General features: G+C 42.4%; 2 protein-coding genes across 2 annotated transcripts in view; both read right to left on the bottom strand.

Moving 5' to 3' along the window:
* Window positions 1-307: 307 nt before the first annotated feature.
* Window positions 308-3,712, bottom strand: LOC123513596 (F-box only protein 42-like). The gene is made up of 2 exons (XM_045270846.1): window positions 3,532-3,712; window positions 308-3,243 (listed from the first exon to the last, which is right to left on the bottom strand). The coding sequence occupies exons 1-2, from the start codon at window positions 3,619-3,621 to the stop codon at window positions 1,639-1,641; spliced, it is 1,695 nt and encodes a 564-aa protein (XP_045126781.1). The 5' UTR covers window positions 3,622-3,712; the 3' UTR covers window positions 308-1,638.
* A 1,338-nt stretch (window positions 3,713-5,050) lies between these two features.
* The window catches only part of LOC123513540, a 64,116-nt gene continuing 52,911 nt past the window's right edge, over window positions 5,051-16,255 (bottom strand). The window contains exons 4-9 of the mRNA XM_045270772.1: window positions 14,419-14,501; window positions 13,849-13,987; window positions 11,995-12,162; window positions 10,323-10,508; window positions 9,295-9,414; window positions 5,051-8,961 (exon numbers count right to left, since the gene is read on the bottom strand). Of these exons, the coding sequence (XP_045126707.1) occupies window positions 7,565-8,961; window positions 9,295-9,414; window positions 10,323-10,508; window positions 11,995-12,162; window positions 13,849-13,987; window positions 14,419-14,501 (2,093 nt within the window). The 3' untranslated portion in view covers window positions 5,051-7,564. The remainder of the gene's footprint in view (window positions 8,962-9,294; window positions 9,415-10,322; window positions 10,509-11,994; window positions 12,163-13,848; window positions 13,988-14,418; window positions 14,502-16,255) is intronic.

Raw genomic sequence — 16,255 nt, 5'->3', positions numbered from 1 at the left:
TGTACAGTAGTAGTAGTAGTAGTAGTAGTAGTAGCAGCAGCAGAAGCAGGAATAGTAATAGTAGTAGTAGTAGTAGTAGTAGTAAAGACCTTATTGTGTACCTGCAAAATGTTTGTCATATTCTCAGATTATGAAGAGCCAGTATCACATGTGTCTTCTCTTGTCTTGCTGGAGGGAGAAAATGAATAAGATAGATAAAGCTCCTACACAGTGTACCCACCACCACTAGTCTGCCACCTGCACCAGATGTCACTCACGTATCTCACTACTGAACTTAAAAGATTTACTCAGGTTACAATCAAGTCAATTAAAAAAACTTCATTATATTAATTCAGAATATACATTTACTTAAGAATACATATAAAGCAACAAGCTGCATTTCACACACGATCATACATTGAAAACAGCAGATGAATTTTTAAGAAAACAGAGAATAATTGAACATTTCATCACCATAAATTTACAGCAGCACTTCACAGTGTTGACCTGGTGATGGAGGCAAGAGGAGCACATCACATTACTTGGTGCTGAATGAAAGACACAACTTGGTGACAAGTGGAACAACAATACTTCCCTGACTGGGATAAATACATGGAGAGTCTTATCATCATCCTGTTTAACATCTTTTATTAAAGGTTCACTGGTTAAGAGGGGACCTGCTAGGGCTCTGTGGGCAGTATAGAGATACAAGGCTGGTGTGTGCAAAATTTTCAGTTGGTATGTTCAACAGAATGAGGAATGATGGTTTTAAGCTTGATAAAGTTAAATTTAAAAAGGAGAGAGAAGAAATGGTAGATGAATGCAATAGATTCAGTAGTCAGACTTTTAGTGTTGAGTCATTAGGGAGTTTCAAAGGAAGATTACAAAATTCATAGGTAAGGATGATAGGTGGAAATAACTACAGTACACATGTAGGGGTGATGGCTTTTTGCAGCTTCTCTTATTTGTTTACGTTCTTATGTGCACTGATGTAGCAGATCCCCTCATAACACTGTACACCTGCACAGTTCTAGAAGTACAAGACAACATGCATTCAGTGACATCTCAGTAAACATTCAATGACTTCATGTAAGCAGGAAGATTATGCCACAGAGAGTGTTTCTGGTGTGACACCTCACCATCTCCCTCAGCACCTCATTAATCAGTGCTGGGGAGTGCCGAGGCTGGTAATATTGTGAATCCACAGTAGTTTTCAGTTGAAATGATACTCTTAAGCTGCACTTGTCAACATTACCAAGTGAAATGAGTAAGTAGTCTTGTCACGCACACAACTCACATCAATTCAACGTCACTATAAACAAAATCACCAAAACTTTACTGAATTATGCACATTTTTGTTATATTTACAATGTCAGTGCACTTAGAAATTAGAGCAAGACAAAAAAACATCTGAATAATGTCACACAGGTACAGCAAAACTTCACTGGGAACGGTTAGTGTTTGGTTTCATGCTTCACATGTGTTTTAATTCTCTGCTTCAACAGCAGCTAATTATTGTTGCCTTTCATACTGTTGTTAAGTCATGCATAGGAAGAGCCTCAGAATATTTCAGCTGGGAAGTAAGTTCACTGATGTGACCCGTAGGAGAGAAAACTATTGGTGTGATTGGGCCAGTGAGTGTCCCAGCAACAGACATGCCTAAGCAGCAAAGTAGGAGCTGGAGGGAGCAGAGATAAATATCACAGAATTTGAGGCATTCTCCTGACTCAGATCACCCGTGGGGTCATGCGGGATGCCACCAAACATGACCAGGCGATCCCGGGCCAGCACCAGGGAGTAGAGGAGGGAGGGGCGAGGTGGGCTGCCCACACAAGTTTGCAGGCCGTCAGCGTGGCTCACTGGCCACCAACGGGCCTCCTGCCGGCTCACCACACGGCTGATGTCTAGGAGGTGAGGGATGACTGTGCTGCGGACTGGGGCCGGCCTGGCAGGGCCTCCACCTCCAACCCCACCCCTACCCCCAGCACCACTCCTGCCACCGCCACCACCACCACCGGGGTCCTGCTGCCGTGAGAGTTCTCTGAGCCGCTCCTTCATCCTGGACAGCACTTGCAGCCGCCGCTCCCTGTCACAAGAGGCATTGGGGCGTATGGAGGGTCTCGGCCTACCCCTCCCAGCCCCCCCTGGCACCCCAGGCAGGCTGCCCTCCTCACTCTCATCACTGCTGGACTCGGAAGGATCGGCCATGCGCAGGAAGCCCCGCTGCCCATTGACATTAGGCTCCCTCTGTCTCTGGGGTGGTGGCGGGGGAGGGGCAGGGGGTCGGACCTCTGCCTGGGCCACTGGCGGCACCCATACATTGGCCGCCTGACGTCTGACAGAGCCCGGCACCAGCAGCTGGGACATGGTGCCCCCTGCCTGGGCCCCAGCACCCCCAGCGTTAGACAGCACCACCACACTGCTGCCCACCCTGCAGGCTGGGTTGTACCACATCTGGGGCGGCATGTGCTCCGGCTCCCTGATGGTGACCTGCTGCCAGTGCCAGCGGGCAGTGCGGTCATGCAGGTCAGCAGGCAGTGTGAGGAGCCACACGTCGTTGTACAGTTTGTTGGAGCCGCCACAGCCCGCCAGCACCAGGATGTGCCGCTCATCCAGTTTGATGTGGGAGTGGCCATAGCGTGGCTTGGGCTCCTCCTCCCCCACAAGCGGCTTGAACCAGCACTGCTGCACCAGGTCCAGACAGAACACGTCGTTGGTGCTGGCAAAGGTACGCTCCAGCTTCTGCAGGCCTCCAAACACCACCATAATGCTGCCGTGCATGGAGGCGGAGTGGCCAGCTGTGGGGGGCGGGGAGCCAGGGGAGTACAGCTGTGTCCAGCGGTTGCCCAGGATGTCGTACACGTGCAGCTCACTGAACAGCACCCACTGCTGGTGCAGCGGGTACACAGAGGGGTGCGTCCATCCACCAAACAGCACCAGGCACTTGTTCCAGGTGACCATGGAGGCGTAGGCCTTGGGGGAGGGATAGGTGCCCGTGGTGAGTAGCCGTGTCCACTCGTGGGAGCCCAGGTCAAAGCGCCACAGGTCATTGAAGGTGGTGTTGGTGGAGGTGCAGCCGCCAAACACGTACATGGTGGACTCAAACACGCAGGAGCAGTGGGAGTACCGTTTGCTGATGGGGATGATGTGGCTCGGGTAGGTGGGCGTCAGCCACTTCACACACCCCATCTTCAGGGCTGAGAAGAACCGGGACTTCCTCTTCTCCACCACCCCCTGGCAGCACGTGTACCACCGCTGACACACCTGAAAGACACCACATAGGTAGCACACACCAGCGTCAGGCACCACCCACACCCTGCACTACACACGCAAGCACGCACGTACACACACACATTCACTTTACACCTCCAAACATCACGTCAGCTGACATGATTCCTCCTGAGTCATCCTTCACACTGTGCAAGACATGACGCCCTGCCACTCTGCCGCCCTCCGAGCCCTCCTGACCTGACCGCCTGGGCATGTCGCGTCCTGTCAAGTCTACCCCTACTGTTGCCCTTCTACTGAGGTGGATGTCTACTCATTCCTCACCTGCCGACAGTTCCGCAGATCATTGTAGGGTGATATCAGACATAAGATGTACTCCAGAATCTCCTCCGGGAGGTCGTTGATGGTGGCCATGGTTAATTAATTGAGAATATAAAGTAAAAGTGGCGTCAGTCCATCTCGCCTCCCAGCATCACGCGCAGGCTTCCGACACTCGCCAGCTTTCTGACTCACTCTTTATTGATGCCATTCAGCACAATTCTACTATTTTAATTCGATTATTTACCCTATATAACGCCTTTTATAGGGAATTTATATTTTTGCAATTATTTCTAAAGACAAGAAGTTGAAAGTAACCAAAACAAAAAAATTATTCCTATTTCCTTTGCTATTTTGAGTTGAGTATGTAAACTTTTATGATAATTTCAATATTCATTTTGTATTTTTCATTTATGGTTGTAATTTGAAAGCTTAACGCATTGAAAAATTAAACTTCGCATTTTCTATTTCGTATCGCCACCCTGATCAAAATAGAATCAGTCGCGGGGTTAAAAATAATATTTGTTGTTGGGCATGAAAGCTGTTTAGATTAGCGGGATTTCCTTTTAATCAGTCTTCTATATTTATAATTTGCAATTTAGGATGATGAAATATAATTGATAGTTTTCATCGTTTTCTTTTACCCTGGCCTTATACAATACAATGACCGATTTATTGTCGCACTCACACAAATTAAGCTCTTCGGATTTACTTTAAACACATGCACGCAACTCACATAGCTTACCTGATATACACCTTACCATAACCCTCGTAATGATATATACCTCTGCACAACCCTTGTCATCCTCATACCATTTATATCACCTGAGCATACATACCTGCAGCTAAATGAAGCCAACCCCTATACCCTGCATCAGACTGTCCTCTCATCACTGTTAGCTCTGTCTATGTAGCCTACTTGTCTAGCATACTCTGCGCTATCAGTCTGATAAAGGAATCTAATAAGTCATCTGCCATCTAAATATGAGCTACTACTGCTACTATATTACTACTAGGCTACTAGGCTTCTACTACTACTACTACTACTACTACTACTACTACTACTACTACACTATTTCTACTATTGTTAATCTTGTTCATGCTACTGGCCCTACTACTGTTATTAACACTACTGTCACCACCACCACCTACTACTACCACCATTACCTACTATTACTACTACTAGCTACTACTAATGTTGTTACTATTGGACCACCATAATATACTACTACTGGTGCTGCTACTACTACTACTACTACTACTACTACTATACTACTACTACTACTACTACATCATCTCTGCTGATTATTACTACTACTACTACTACCACTACCACTACCACCTACTACTACTACTACTACTACTAAGTCAATAATCTCAGTTACCTTTTCTAATGCAGTGTCCTCCCACCACATCACACCCAACACAAGAACCCCAGAAGCTAACCCATTCCAATCCAACATCACACCACTTACCCCATGGATATCCATTTCACCTAACCAATGTGGAATAATCAATCGAGAAATATATTAATAAATGGCATTGTTTTGTGGCATATATACATGTCAAGTCATACACAAAATATCCCTAATACTTTCCTTCACATACACAAAGCAATTACAGTTTTAGAATTTACAGTACCTTGGGCATAGCTGGTTCAGTGACAACAAAGTGCTGGTGTAATGGTGAGCCTATTTAGGTTAGAAATGGGTCACAGAGGTATATGAGTGAGATGGAAAATGAGAAAGGAAAGATAAATAGATAAGACAAGTGGATGGGTGTATAACAGGAAGAAAATTAAGAAAAAAATAAAGATGAGGTTTGACTGAACAAGAAATAAAGCTTTAAGATAGTATATATGGGTTTCATAAGACAAGAAATAAAAGATGTAGAGATTGGAGGGGAAAAAATGAAGAGAATAATGAAGTTAAAAAGGAGTGCAGTGATCTTAACTCCTTCAATACTAGGATGCATTTCTACCTTTAGTTTTGGACAGGATTAGACAATTTTATTTACATTAGAAAGGGTGTATGGAGAAGATTAATGGCCAGAGTTTTCACTATTTTAATCCCCACATAAGTTTATGAAGGTCTATAAAATTACCAAATATTAAACAGAATGAATATGAAAATGCATTGTGGTACTGAGGGGGATAAGATTAAAAAAAAAGAAAGTAGATCAAAGGAGGTTGTTTTGTCAGGTAAGGAAAGATAATGTCTAAATTAAGTCACAGAGGCATATGAATGAGATGGGAAATGAGAAAGGTGGAAGAACAGATGGATGTGACAAGTGGATAGGGGTATAACAGGAAGAAAATTTTGAAAGTATTTAAGTGGATAAAGTAGATGAAAAGAGGTGGTTTTATGAGGTAATAAAAAATGGTGTTTAAATGAAGTCAATTTTATAACTTAAAGGTTCCTGATGAAGTCCATAAAATGAAAAATTAAAGCTAAAAGAGGAGGAGGGTCTAAATCAACTGAATTCTATAATATTAGGAATGTTAGTAGAGGTTACTAGATGAAAATTCATAAGTAGAGAGATGGAGTGTTTAAATCAATTGAATTCTGTACTGGTGGAGCTTACTGAAAGAAAAAAATAATAAAGGTGAGGTTTGAGTGAACAAGAAATGAAGCCCCCAAAAATATGTGGATTTCATACAACAAGAAATTAAACACAGAGAATTTAGAGTGGATAAATATGAAGAGATTAATTCAGTTAAAAAGGGATGCAGTGGTCTTAAGGTTAAAAAAGGAAGAGAAAAATGTAAGTTGGATGAGGTATCAGGGGCGAGGGTCATCACAGGAGGAAGAGGAACACCCTCCCTAGTAGCAGAAATCAGACAAGAACAAGCAAAGACTGAAGAAACAGAACAGCAACATTGCAAAGTCAAACAAATTGCAGTAAAAACAAAGCAAAATCAAAGAAACAAGACAAGAACTTAAGACAAAAAGGGAAAGTGTAGCAAACAATTAGTAAATGAAGTTTGAGCTGAGGTTAAGAATTAAAGAATTGGTTGAAATAAAAACTGACAAATAAATTATCTTAAAAATATACCTGTTGTGAAAAAAAATGGTTAAATAACTGAATTACACAACATTTCACTGATTGACTGACTGACTGACTGACATGATGGAAATAAATATATACACATTTATACATTAATATATCACAAGTGTCTAAGGCTAAGTGTTGAATATACATGAATATACATAGTTTTGATACAATATGGTCGAGTATAAAAATATATATTACAAAAAACATTATATTTCAATTTCTGTTCTTTTCTAAGCTTCCATTTTGACTAATTTTTATTTAATATTCTGAAACTTGAGACAGTGAGGAAAAATGTCCTTCCTTGCGTGTACTTCAACAACTGAATTATCAACATTAACACAGCAAAATTCTCTTATGGATCAAATGTTTGCCTGGTGTCTTTTCAATGTGAGTGAGGCAAAGGTACGTGTGTGAGTGTTTGGTGCCTTGTCTGGCCCACTTTTTATTCCTTTTCCCTTGCTTTTGTCAAGTAAGAGGATAATAGTAAAGGATAACAAAATGAATAAAGAAGTCCCACTAAGACATCAGTTTCTATATAGAGGTCAAAAACTATAGAAAACAGAAGGATAAACATCTTGAAGCCTTGCCTGATATATAGATACATAAAGTCTATATGTTGTACCCAAACAAGGCACACATACACACATACTCATCACATTACAAAGGAAAGATGGTGACTCCTGAGTTACTGTTTTAAACTTGTAGAATTTAACATCACATCATACTTAATTAATGTATACACACTAATTATCTGTAGCTTAGGATGTTTTACAGGTATTTCTTCAGATCAATATATATCATGGATTATTGATTATATATCAATATATTATGTACAGCACTGAGTATTGAAGCCTTTAACTTAGATTATGTATGGCTGGGAGGTCAGCCTGGCATACAGATAGACAGGTGGTTAGATACAACATGGTGTCCAAGTTATGCACTCTGGTAACTATTACAGCTTATGGGTAACACACTGAGGTGATGGCTAGCAGGGTGTGAGAGGGGGGCCTGCACGGGGGCTTCCAGGGAGGGGCGGCAGGGGTCTGAGGCTGCCAGTGTCGCTAGCCACGCTGCCCTGCCGACTCCTGGGCTGGGACTGGCTGGACTCCTCATCACTGTTGAGGCGGTTGAACTTGCGGATGAGGTCTTTGGTTGCGCTGGGTGGGCCAGAGCCACCCTCACTCCCTCTCTCCGCAGGGAAGGCGTCTTTGGTGGAGGGAGAGGAGAGTGTGGATGAGGCAGTAGAGACGGGGGACTGTGGTGGAGTGAGAGGGGAGATGCGGCCCTCTCCGCCTCCCTTCAGAGTGGCTGGGAGTCTCCTGGACTTCTTCTTACTCTTGTCCACACGTGCATAGAGGGCCTGGATCTCTGGCGGGATACCCTCTGCGCCCGCCATGGCTGTGAGGTCCTGCAGAATGTCAGGGACTGGCTCAGCCTCAAGGGAGGATGGGGAGGTGGGAGTGGAGGTGGAGGACTGGCTCTCTGTTCTTGGGGGTGGAGGACGGGGCTTGAGAGTCTCATAGCTGTGTGGGGGACGGCCGGCCTCAGCAACGGTCTCATAACCATGGTCGTGGCCGTTCTGCACCACCTCATAGCCAGGGTCTTTGTTCTTGAGCGTCTCATAGTCGTGGTGGCTGCCCTCTACTGCCTCATAGCTTGGCTCCCGGTCCTTGGACACCGACTCATACCCATCGCTGTCCTTGTCCTGCTGCTCCTCCCGCATACTCTCCATGTCGCTCTCCATGTCCGAGGTGATGGATTTCTTGCGCAGCGTCTCATAGCTGTGCTCGGAGCGGTTCCGCACCCTCTCATAGGGCGGTTCATGGCCCCCAACAATGTGTGCGTAGTTAGGGTCATCATCCAGCTCTGACTCTGTGATGGAAGTCATCTGTGAGGGTGGCTGGAGGGGCAGGTTGAGGAGGTTTTGTTGGTAGAGGGAGGACCTGAGAGTGTCTGCTGGAGGGGGAGGGTCCTCAGCATCGGTGGGACCCAGGGTGACGCTGCTGCCTGCCGGGGAGAAGGATGGGTGCTGGGGACCCACGATGCCTCCATTCATGGCCGACTCCTTGCTGTTGGATGCCTTGACCAGGGAGCGGAGGGACCCTGAGGAGGAGGAGAGGTGTCGGCGAGCCAGCAGCGTTCCCACCACCAGCATGGCAGCAGTGAGCAGTCCCGCTACCACCGCCAGCGCTACCACCAGCCCCTGTGTGCCCTGCGTCTCCCCCTGGGGTATCTGTGCCAGGTCAAAGGAGAGCGCCCGTCCCTCTCCCTCCCTCAGGCCAGCCAGGGGCGGTGAGCTAGGGACTTCAATAGGTACGCAGGTCACATTGACGGCCCGCCACTTCCCCTCCTCCAGGCAGGTGGTGACGGTGTCCTTTGTGTCTGTTGGGCCACAAAGGACTATCAGAATTTTTTCACTAGATTTTTCTCAGTTCTTCATCTACTTTCTACCTATTTCTTGAGTTCTTTGTCTATTCTCTCTCTCTCTCTCTCTCTCTCTCTCTCTCTCTCTCTCTCTCTCTCTCTCTCTCTCTCTCTCTCTCTCTCTCTCTCTCTCTCTCTCCTCAGTATTTAAGAAATAAAGTTACTTGGCTACAGAAGTCTGCACTCTCTCTCTCTCTCTCTCTCTCTCTCTCTCTCACTCTTGCTTTACAAAGTTGGAGTACTACGTAATTAAAAGAAATTAATTTTTCTCTCTCTCTCTCTCTACCTCACCTGTGTGGAGACGGTACCCATCAGTGCAGGTGTACACAGCAATGCCGTTCCAGCTTGTTGAGGAGTTGAGCAGGATGTGCCGGGCATTGCTGAACACTGGAGGTGGGCCACACGTCACGGCTGGGGGCACACATGGGGTGACGTGTGATTATCATTATTACAACAATTCTTCTTCTACACTCTCTCTCTTTTTTAATTCATGGTGGAGTTTTAACCAATTATAAATATTCCTCTTTTCAGTTTACCTTCACAAACTAAGCTAAACCAAACAGTGGTGGATCCACGGAGGCTGAGCGGGCTGAAGCTTCCCCTAATTTTTGTTTTACAAAAAAATAGCTCTATATAGCTTAAAATTTTTAAAATGCCCTCAAGTTTGCTACGTTCTCAAAAAAATTCCCGAACTCCCCAGCTGATAAGGCTCACCACCAACCTTGAGGGGTACAGAAATTCAAGCTAGCCTCCCACAGAATTTTGATCCTGGATCTGCCACTGAAACCAAAATAACCTCAACACACCTTTACAAACACACCAACCCTTCATACACCTTTACAAACCAAATCAAAGCAAAACCTTAATAAACACACCACTATGTAACCCACCTCCACAAACCCTCAGCACGGCTTTACAAACACACCACTACCTAACCCACCTCCACAAACCAAAGTAACTTCAACACACTTTTACAAGCACACCAATCTTTCATATACCTTTACATACCAAATCAAAGTAAACCTTAATAAACACACCACTATGTAACCCATCTCCACAAACAAACCTGCTCTCAACACACCTTTACAAACACACCACTACCTAACCCATTTCTGCAAACCAAAACTGCCCTCAACACACCTGTACAAGCACACCAATCTTTCATACACCTTTACAAACCAGACCCAAACAAATCTTAACCAACACACCTTTACAAACACAATCTTTCATACACCTGTAGAAACCAAAACAAAAATACACCTTTACAAACGCACCACTATCTAACCCACCTCCACAAACCAAACCCAGCCTCAACTCACCTTTACAAGTGGGCGGATCGTCACTCCACTGGCCGGTGTGGTTGCAGGTGTGGGATGCGGCCCCGACAAGGCGGTACCCGGGGCTGCAGGTGTAGGTGACCACTGTGCCATGGCCATACACACCCCTGAAGTTGGCCACCTCCATGAAGCCGTTGGTGATCTGGGCCGGTGTGGGGCATTGTGACTCTGAGGAAAGGGCCCAGTCAGGTCATGGGAGAGAAAATGAGAGTAAATATATAACTGTTTCATTTTTAGAGTTTTTCGTTTTTTTTATTTAAGTAGTTTGGTTTTTAAGTTTGTTTGTTCATGGGAGAGTAAATGTGAAGTGTTTTTTTTCAGTTTTTAGTTTTCTGGTTTAGTTTTGTTTTTAAGTTTGTTATTATTATTTTTCTTGGATTAATTGATGTGTTTGTCTATATTTAAACTGTGTGATACATATTTTTTTAATTAATTTGTTGGTGATTTAGTAGGTTTTAGTTTTTTTTTATTTAGTTTTGTTTTTATGGTTTGCTATTATTTTTTTCATGGATTTATTGATGTGTTTGTGTTGTTGGGTTTATTGACGTGTTTGTGTATATTTAAACTGTGTGTGATGTCTTTGTTAATTTGTTTGTGATCTATTATAAAGTCAGGTTGGGTTTAGTCAGTCCTCAACATGATGCTGGTGTGTTCTTTCAAGCTGGACAAAGATAATATGTAATTTTTTTTTTTCAGTTTGCCTTGTTTTTGTCAATAAACTATGACTCACTAATGGGAAAACTCTGACCTGGTAAAGAAATACATAAAAAAATCTAAACAAAAACAAAAAGAAAATTAGTGAACTATTTTGACAATGTAGAAAGTGCTACATATTCCTGACTTGAAATATCTCTCAGACACACAGACCTATTTCTTTCTTTCCTTTCTTCATTCTTCATCACAACTTTCTTTTCATTTTATAAGAGTTTTTCCATTTTATCCCTTAATTTACAACTCTAATTCTTACTAATCTATCATCTTTCCTAGGCTTCTTATCTCTCTCTCTCTCTCTCTCTCTCTTCTCTCTCTCTCTCTCTCTCTCTCTTCATAACTTTCCCCATTATTTTCTAGCAATTTTTCCGTTTTTTTCCATAATTTACAACTTTAATCTATTCTTCATTATTCATCTTCCTTGGCTTTCTTACTTCACTCCCTCTCCTTCCCCCTCTCTTTCCTTCATTTTTCATCACAACTTCCTCTTCATTTTCTAACATTTTTCCCTTTTTTTTCCTTAATTTGCAACTCTAATCTATTCTTACCTATTTATCATCTCTCCCTTCTTTCTTCACCCCTTTCCTTGACACCTCTTCCTCTTCTTCTTCATTCTTCATCACAACTTCCTCTTCATTTTCAAACATTTTCCCCTTTTTTCTACAATTCTAATTAATTCTGACTTATTTATCACTTCCATTTCCATTCTTTCTTAATTTCCTCTCTCTCTCTCTCTCTCCCTCTCCTCTCCTTCTTCTTACTTATCACTTTCATTCCCATTCTTCCTTCTCTCCCTCTCCCTCTCCATCTCTCCTTCTTACTTATCACTTTCACTCCTATTCTTACTTCACTCCCTCTCTCTCTCTCTCTCTCTCTCTCTCTCTCTCTCTCTCTCTCTCTCTCTCTCTCTCTCTCTCTCTCTCTCCTTCTCCCTCTCTCTTACCTTTGCATTTGGGTGACTGTCCCTGCCATTTGCCTTTAGATGAGCAAGTCAACACCTCATCACCCTCCAGTCTAAAGCCCGGCCTGCAGGAATATCTTGCCTTGCCTTCCCCTTCCCTCTCCACCTCTCCTTCTACGGGCACCTCAGGCTCTCCACAGGGTATGCGCTCTGGAAAGACAGTGTGGAGTGAGAATATGTATAGGGTGAGAGAGAAATGTGTGGAATGAGATAGATATAGATGTAGAGTGAGAGAGGAATGAGTGGAGTGAGACAGAAAGGTATGGAGTGAGAGAAAAATGTGTGGAGAGAGAGATATGGATATGTGGAGTGAGAATAAAAGATGTGGAGTGGGAGATAAAGATGTGGAGTGGGAGAGAAGGATGTGGAGTGGGAGAGAAAGGTGTGGAGTGGGAGAGAAAGGTGTGGAGTGAGAGAAGGTGTAGAGTAAGAAGGTGTGGAATAAGAATGTACATACAGAATAAAAGAATATGAATAGTGTGCAGTGAGAGAGAGAGAGAGAGAGAGAGAGAGAGAGAGAGAGAGAGAGAGAGAGAGAGAGAGAGAGAGAGAGAGAGAGAGAGAGAGAGAGAGAGAGAGAGAGAGAGAGAGAGAGAGAGAGAGAGAGAGAGAGAGAGAGAGAGAGAGAGAGAGAGAGAGAGAGAGAGAGAGAGAGAGAGAGAATGTAAGGTGAAGTGGGTAGGGAGGTGTGTGGAGGAGGAGGGAAGTGAGATAGGAAGGTATGAGTGAGAGAAGGAGGTAAGGAGTATAAGAGGCAGCCATAACAAGTTAAGTCTGGGATTCCTGAAGAGATGAGACATAATATCAACATAGTGAGAGATGCTAAACAGACAGACGGACAGACAGACAGACAGACAGACAGACAGATTCAACTCACCAGAAACACACAGACTAAATGGAAATAAAAAAAAAAGGAACACAAGTCAGATTAAATTTGGTATGTAATAACTAAAAGATTGACATTTATGGACAATTCAACATAAGAGATGATCAATAACAAAAAAATAATAGAAAAATAATGATGGCAAAAATAAGAATAAGCTAAAATTTAAATATTCTAAAATGAAAAAAAAAAACTAAAAAATCAAGTGGAGTTAGAGAAAAAAGAGAAGACCATGTGGAAAAGAGTAGAAGAGATATGGAGTACTGGGAGAGAATGTGGAGTAAGAAAAAAGGGTGTGAAATGAGAATAATGGTGGAATTAAATGAAAAGGCTCGTGTGGAGTGAGTGAAAGTTGAGGAATGGACAGAAGAGTGAAGTGGAAACAAAGTGCAGTGTGGAATGAAATGAAGATGTGTGGAGCAAGAACAGGTTGGGAATGAAAAAGATGTAAAATGGGTAAGAAAAATTAAGGGATGGAAATAGGAAAGGAAAAGGAAAGGAAAGAAAAGAAGAGGAAAGGAAAAGAAAAGAAAGGAAAGAAAAGGAAAGGAAAGAAAAGAAAGGAAAGGAAAGGAAAGGAAAGAAAAGGAAAGAAAAAAAAAAAAAACAAAACAAAAGGAAAGGAAAGAAAAGTTAAGTCTCTCTCTCTCTCTCTCTCTCTCTCTCTCTCTCCATTGTGGTTTCAATAAGGAGGGAAAGTGAGATTACAGGTAATAGGAAAAGGTACCTTCACTATATGACCAGAGAGAGAGAGAGAGAGAGAGAGAGAGAGAGAGAGAGAGAGAGAGAGAGAGAGAGAGAGAGAGAGAGAGAGAGAGAGAGAGAGAGAGAGAGAGAGAGAGAGAGAGAGAGAGAGAGAGAGAGAGAGAGAGAGAGACTACTACTACTACTACTACTACTACTACTACTACTACTACTACTACTACCACTACTACATCTACTACAGCACTAACCTCTGAAGGCAAACACCTCCACCTCACACAGGCCAAAGTACTCCTGGTCCTCCCTGTCGTCTCTGATGTACACGAACTGCCCAGGGTGTCCCAGTCCATCGTTGCAGTGGAACAGAGCCTTGCGAGTCTGAAACACCCCCTGCAATGCAACACAAGGGCATCAGCTGACATGGGGAGACAGAGAGTATACTTTGCAATGTCACTTGTATGTAGAGATAAAGATATGATGCCTACACCTACTCTGGAACCCTCTGCCTGCTTCTGTATTTCCATCTTTCTATGATGACTGTTTCTAAGAGGGACGTTTCAAGACATTTCTCCCACATTTCTGGATAACTCTTTTAATCTTTTGGAGAACTGGCAATCAAGTGGGCCTTTTCTTTTTATTTTCTGTTGCCCTTGCCCAGCTTCCCCTATTTCATTAAAAAAAACTCATACACACATTAGAATATGTATACATGAATAATTAGTCTTAAATATAATACTACATATACATAAAGATGACATTCACACACACACACACACACACACACACACACATACACACACACACACACACCCCATCAGTACCTTGAAAGTGGTGCAGGGTTTGTAGAGTGCCTTGTTGTCAGTTAGAAGTTCAATGACATAGATGGTGAACTCTTGCACTGACCCTGAAGGAGAGGCAGAAGGAGGAGTGAGTGATATGGTTCCTGAGATGGTGAAGGAAGAAGTGGATGATACAATTCCTGGGATGGTGAAATGAAGTGGAGGAAGTGAGTGATATGGTTCCTGAGTGTTGAAGAAGTGACATGAGTTTTATTCTGGGATTAAATGAAGTGGCAGAAGTGAGTGCAATGGTTCTTGAGTGATGGTGAAGAGACATGAAGTAAAATGGCATTAGGAGTAAGTGAAGTGAGATCCAGTGATATAGAAGTGAGCAACTGCAGTGTAAAATGAAATGAAGGTTGATAAAAAATACATAAACAGAGGAATAGAGAAGCCAAATAACGAATATATATAGCCTAAATAATAATTAAGTCGAAGAACATAGAAGTTAAGAAATATAAAAGTTAGCCATTTTTTCCAGACAAATAAATGCATGATCTAAACAGAAAAAAAAAATAAAGAAAAAGGTGAATGAAGAATTATGGAGGTTAGAGAATACAGAAGTTATCAATGTATTTCTGTAGTGATGAATGAAGTGATAAAAAGAATGGAATAAACTGGTGTGACAAAAAAATGAAGCTGAAATACAAAAAGATTAATAAAGAAGTGACTAATGTAAAGAAATAAACTGATGTGAAAATAAATGAAGCTGAAACACACACAAAAAAAAATAATTATAATAAAGAAGTGACATGATTTTTTTTAATAAGGAAACATTGAAATACAGTACCAGAAGTGAGTAACATGATTTCCTAACTCAAAATATAAATAAGTTAATACATAAGAAAACAGTTATGTATGTACTATTAATACTGTGGTGAGAAAGTTACAGCTGATATATAAGTAACAGTAAACTACAAACACTCTATATCAAAAATTTTTAATACCAGTCAATTATCTTTTTTTTTTTTTCTATTTTACTTTTGTTATATATAGTTTTCTTTTGATTGATTTATTTTCTTTTCTTTCTTTTTTTCCTTGCCTTTTTTTTTATCATTCTGTTTGAGTAACTTGGGTCATGTTGTGAAATTCTCTCTCTCTCTCTCTCTCTCTCTCTCTCTCTCTCTAAAAGAATATAAATAAGAAAATAAGAACGCGAACAAACTACTACTACTACTACTACTACTACTACTACTACTACTACAACTACTACTACTACTACTACTACCACTACTACTACTACTCCTACAACAACTATGTACTACTACCACTACCACTTCTACCAGAGATCACGACATTTTCATCTGGCCACAAACAAAACCACACCAACACACGCAGTTCCTTTCCCCTCCACCTCACACACACACACACACACACACACGTGCCAGTCAAGCCTCATAAAGCACCTTAATGGATCATTCTTGTGTTGGCCAAGGCAGCTTTTGAAATCTTACGAGTGTGTGGTAGATTTTAAGCCTCCATCAATCCACTATCACCATCACCATCACTATCATTGTCACTCGTGTGTGTGTGTGTGTGTGTCTGAGTGTGTGACGCAAGACTATAGAGCAGAGTAAATATTTTTTTTCCTCTCGTAAATTACTGCTATGGACACAAAGAGAGAGAGAGAGAGAGAGAGAGAGAGAGAATGTGATATTTTGCCGCTTCGATGGAACTGTTACAAAATCAGACTCAGAGAGAGAGAGAGAGAGAGAGAGAGAGAGAGAGACGCAAATATACACCACATCTATTTTCATTACCATACCTCCTTCTATCCACTCCATACCCTCCCTTCCTCCCCATCCACCTCCCCTACATA

This window comes from Portunus trituberculatus, chromosome 36 (assembly GCF_017591435.1).
Source record: "Portunus trituberculatus isolate SZX2019 chromosome 36, ASM1759143v1, whole genome shotgun sequence".
Taxonomy (NCBI): domain Eukaryota; kingdom Metazoa; phylum Arthropoda; class Malacostraca; order Decapoda; family Portunidae; genus Portunus; species Portunus trituberculatus.
Note: the sequence above shows the minus strand (reverse complement) of the source record. Positions and strands in the feature narration are given on the sequence as shown.

Coding starts and splice junctions, on each gene's coding strand:
- LOC123513596 (XM_045270846.1), bottom strand. CDS start 3,621: ATGGCCACCATCAACGACCTCCCGGAGGAGATTCTGGAGTACATCTTA. Junction 3,244..3,531: donor ATCTGCGGAACTGTCGGCAG/GTGAGGAATGAG, acceptor GGTGTCTTTCAG/GTGTGTCAGCGGTGGTACAC.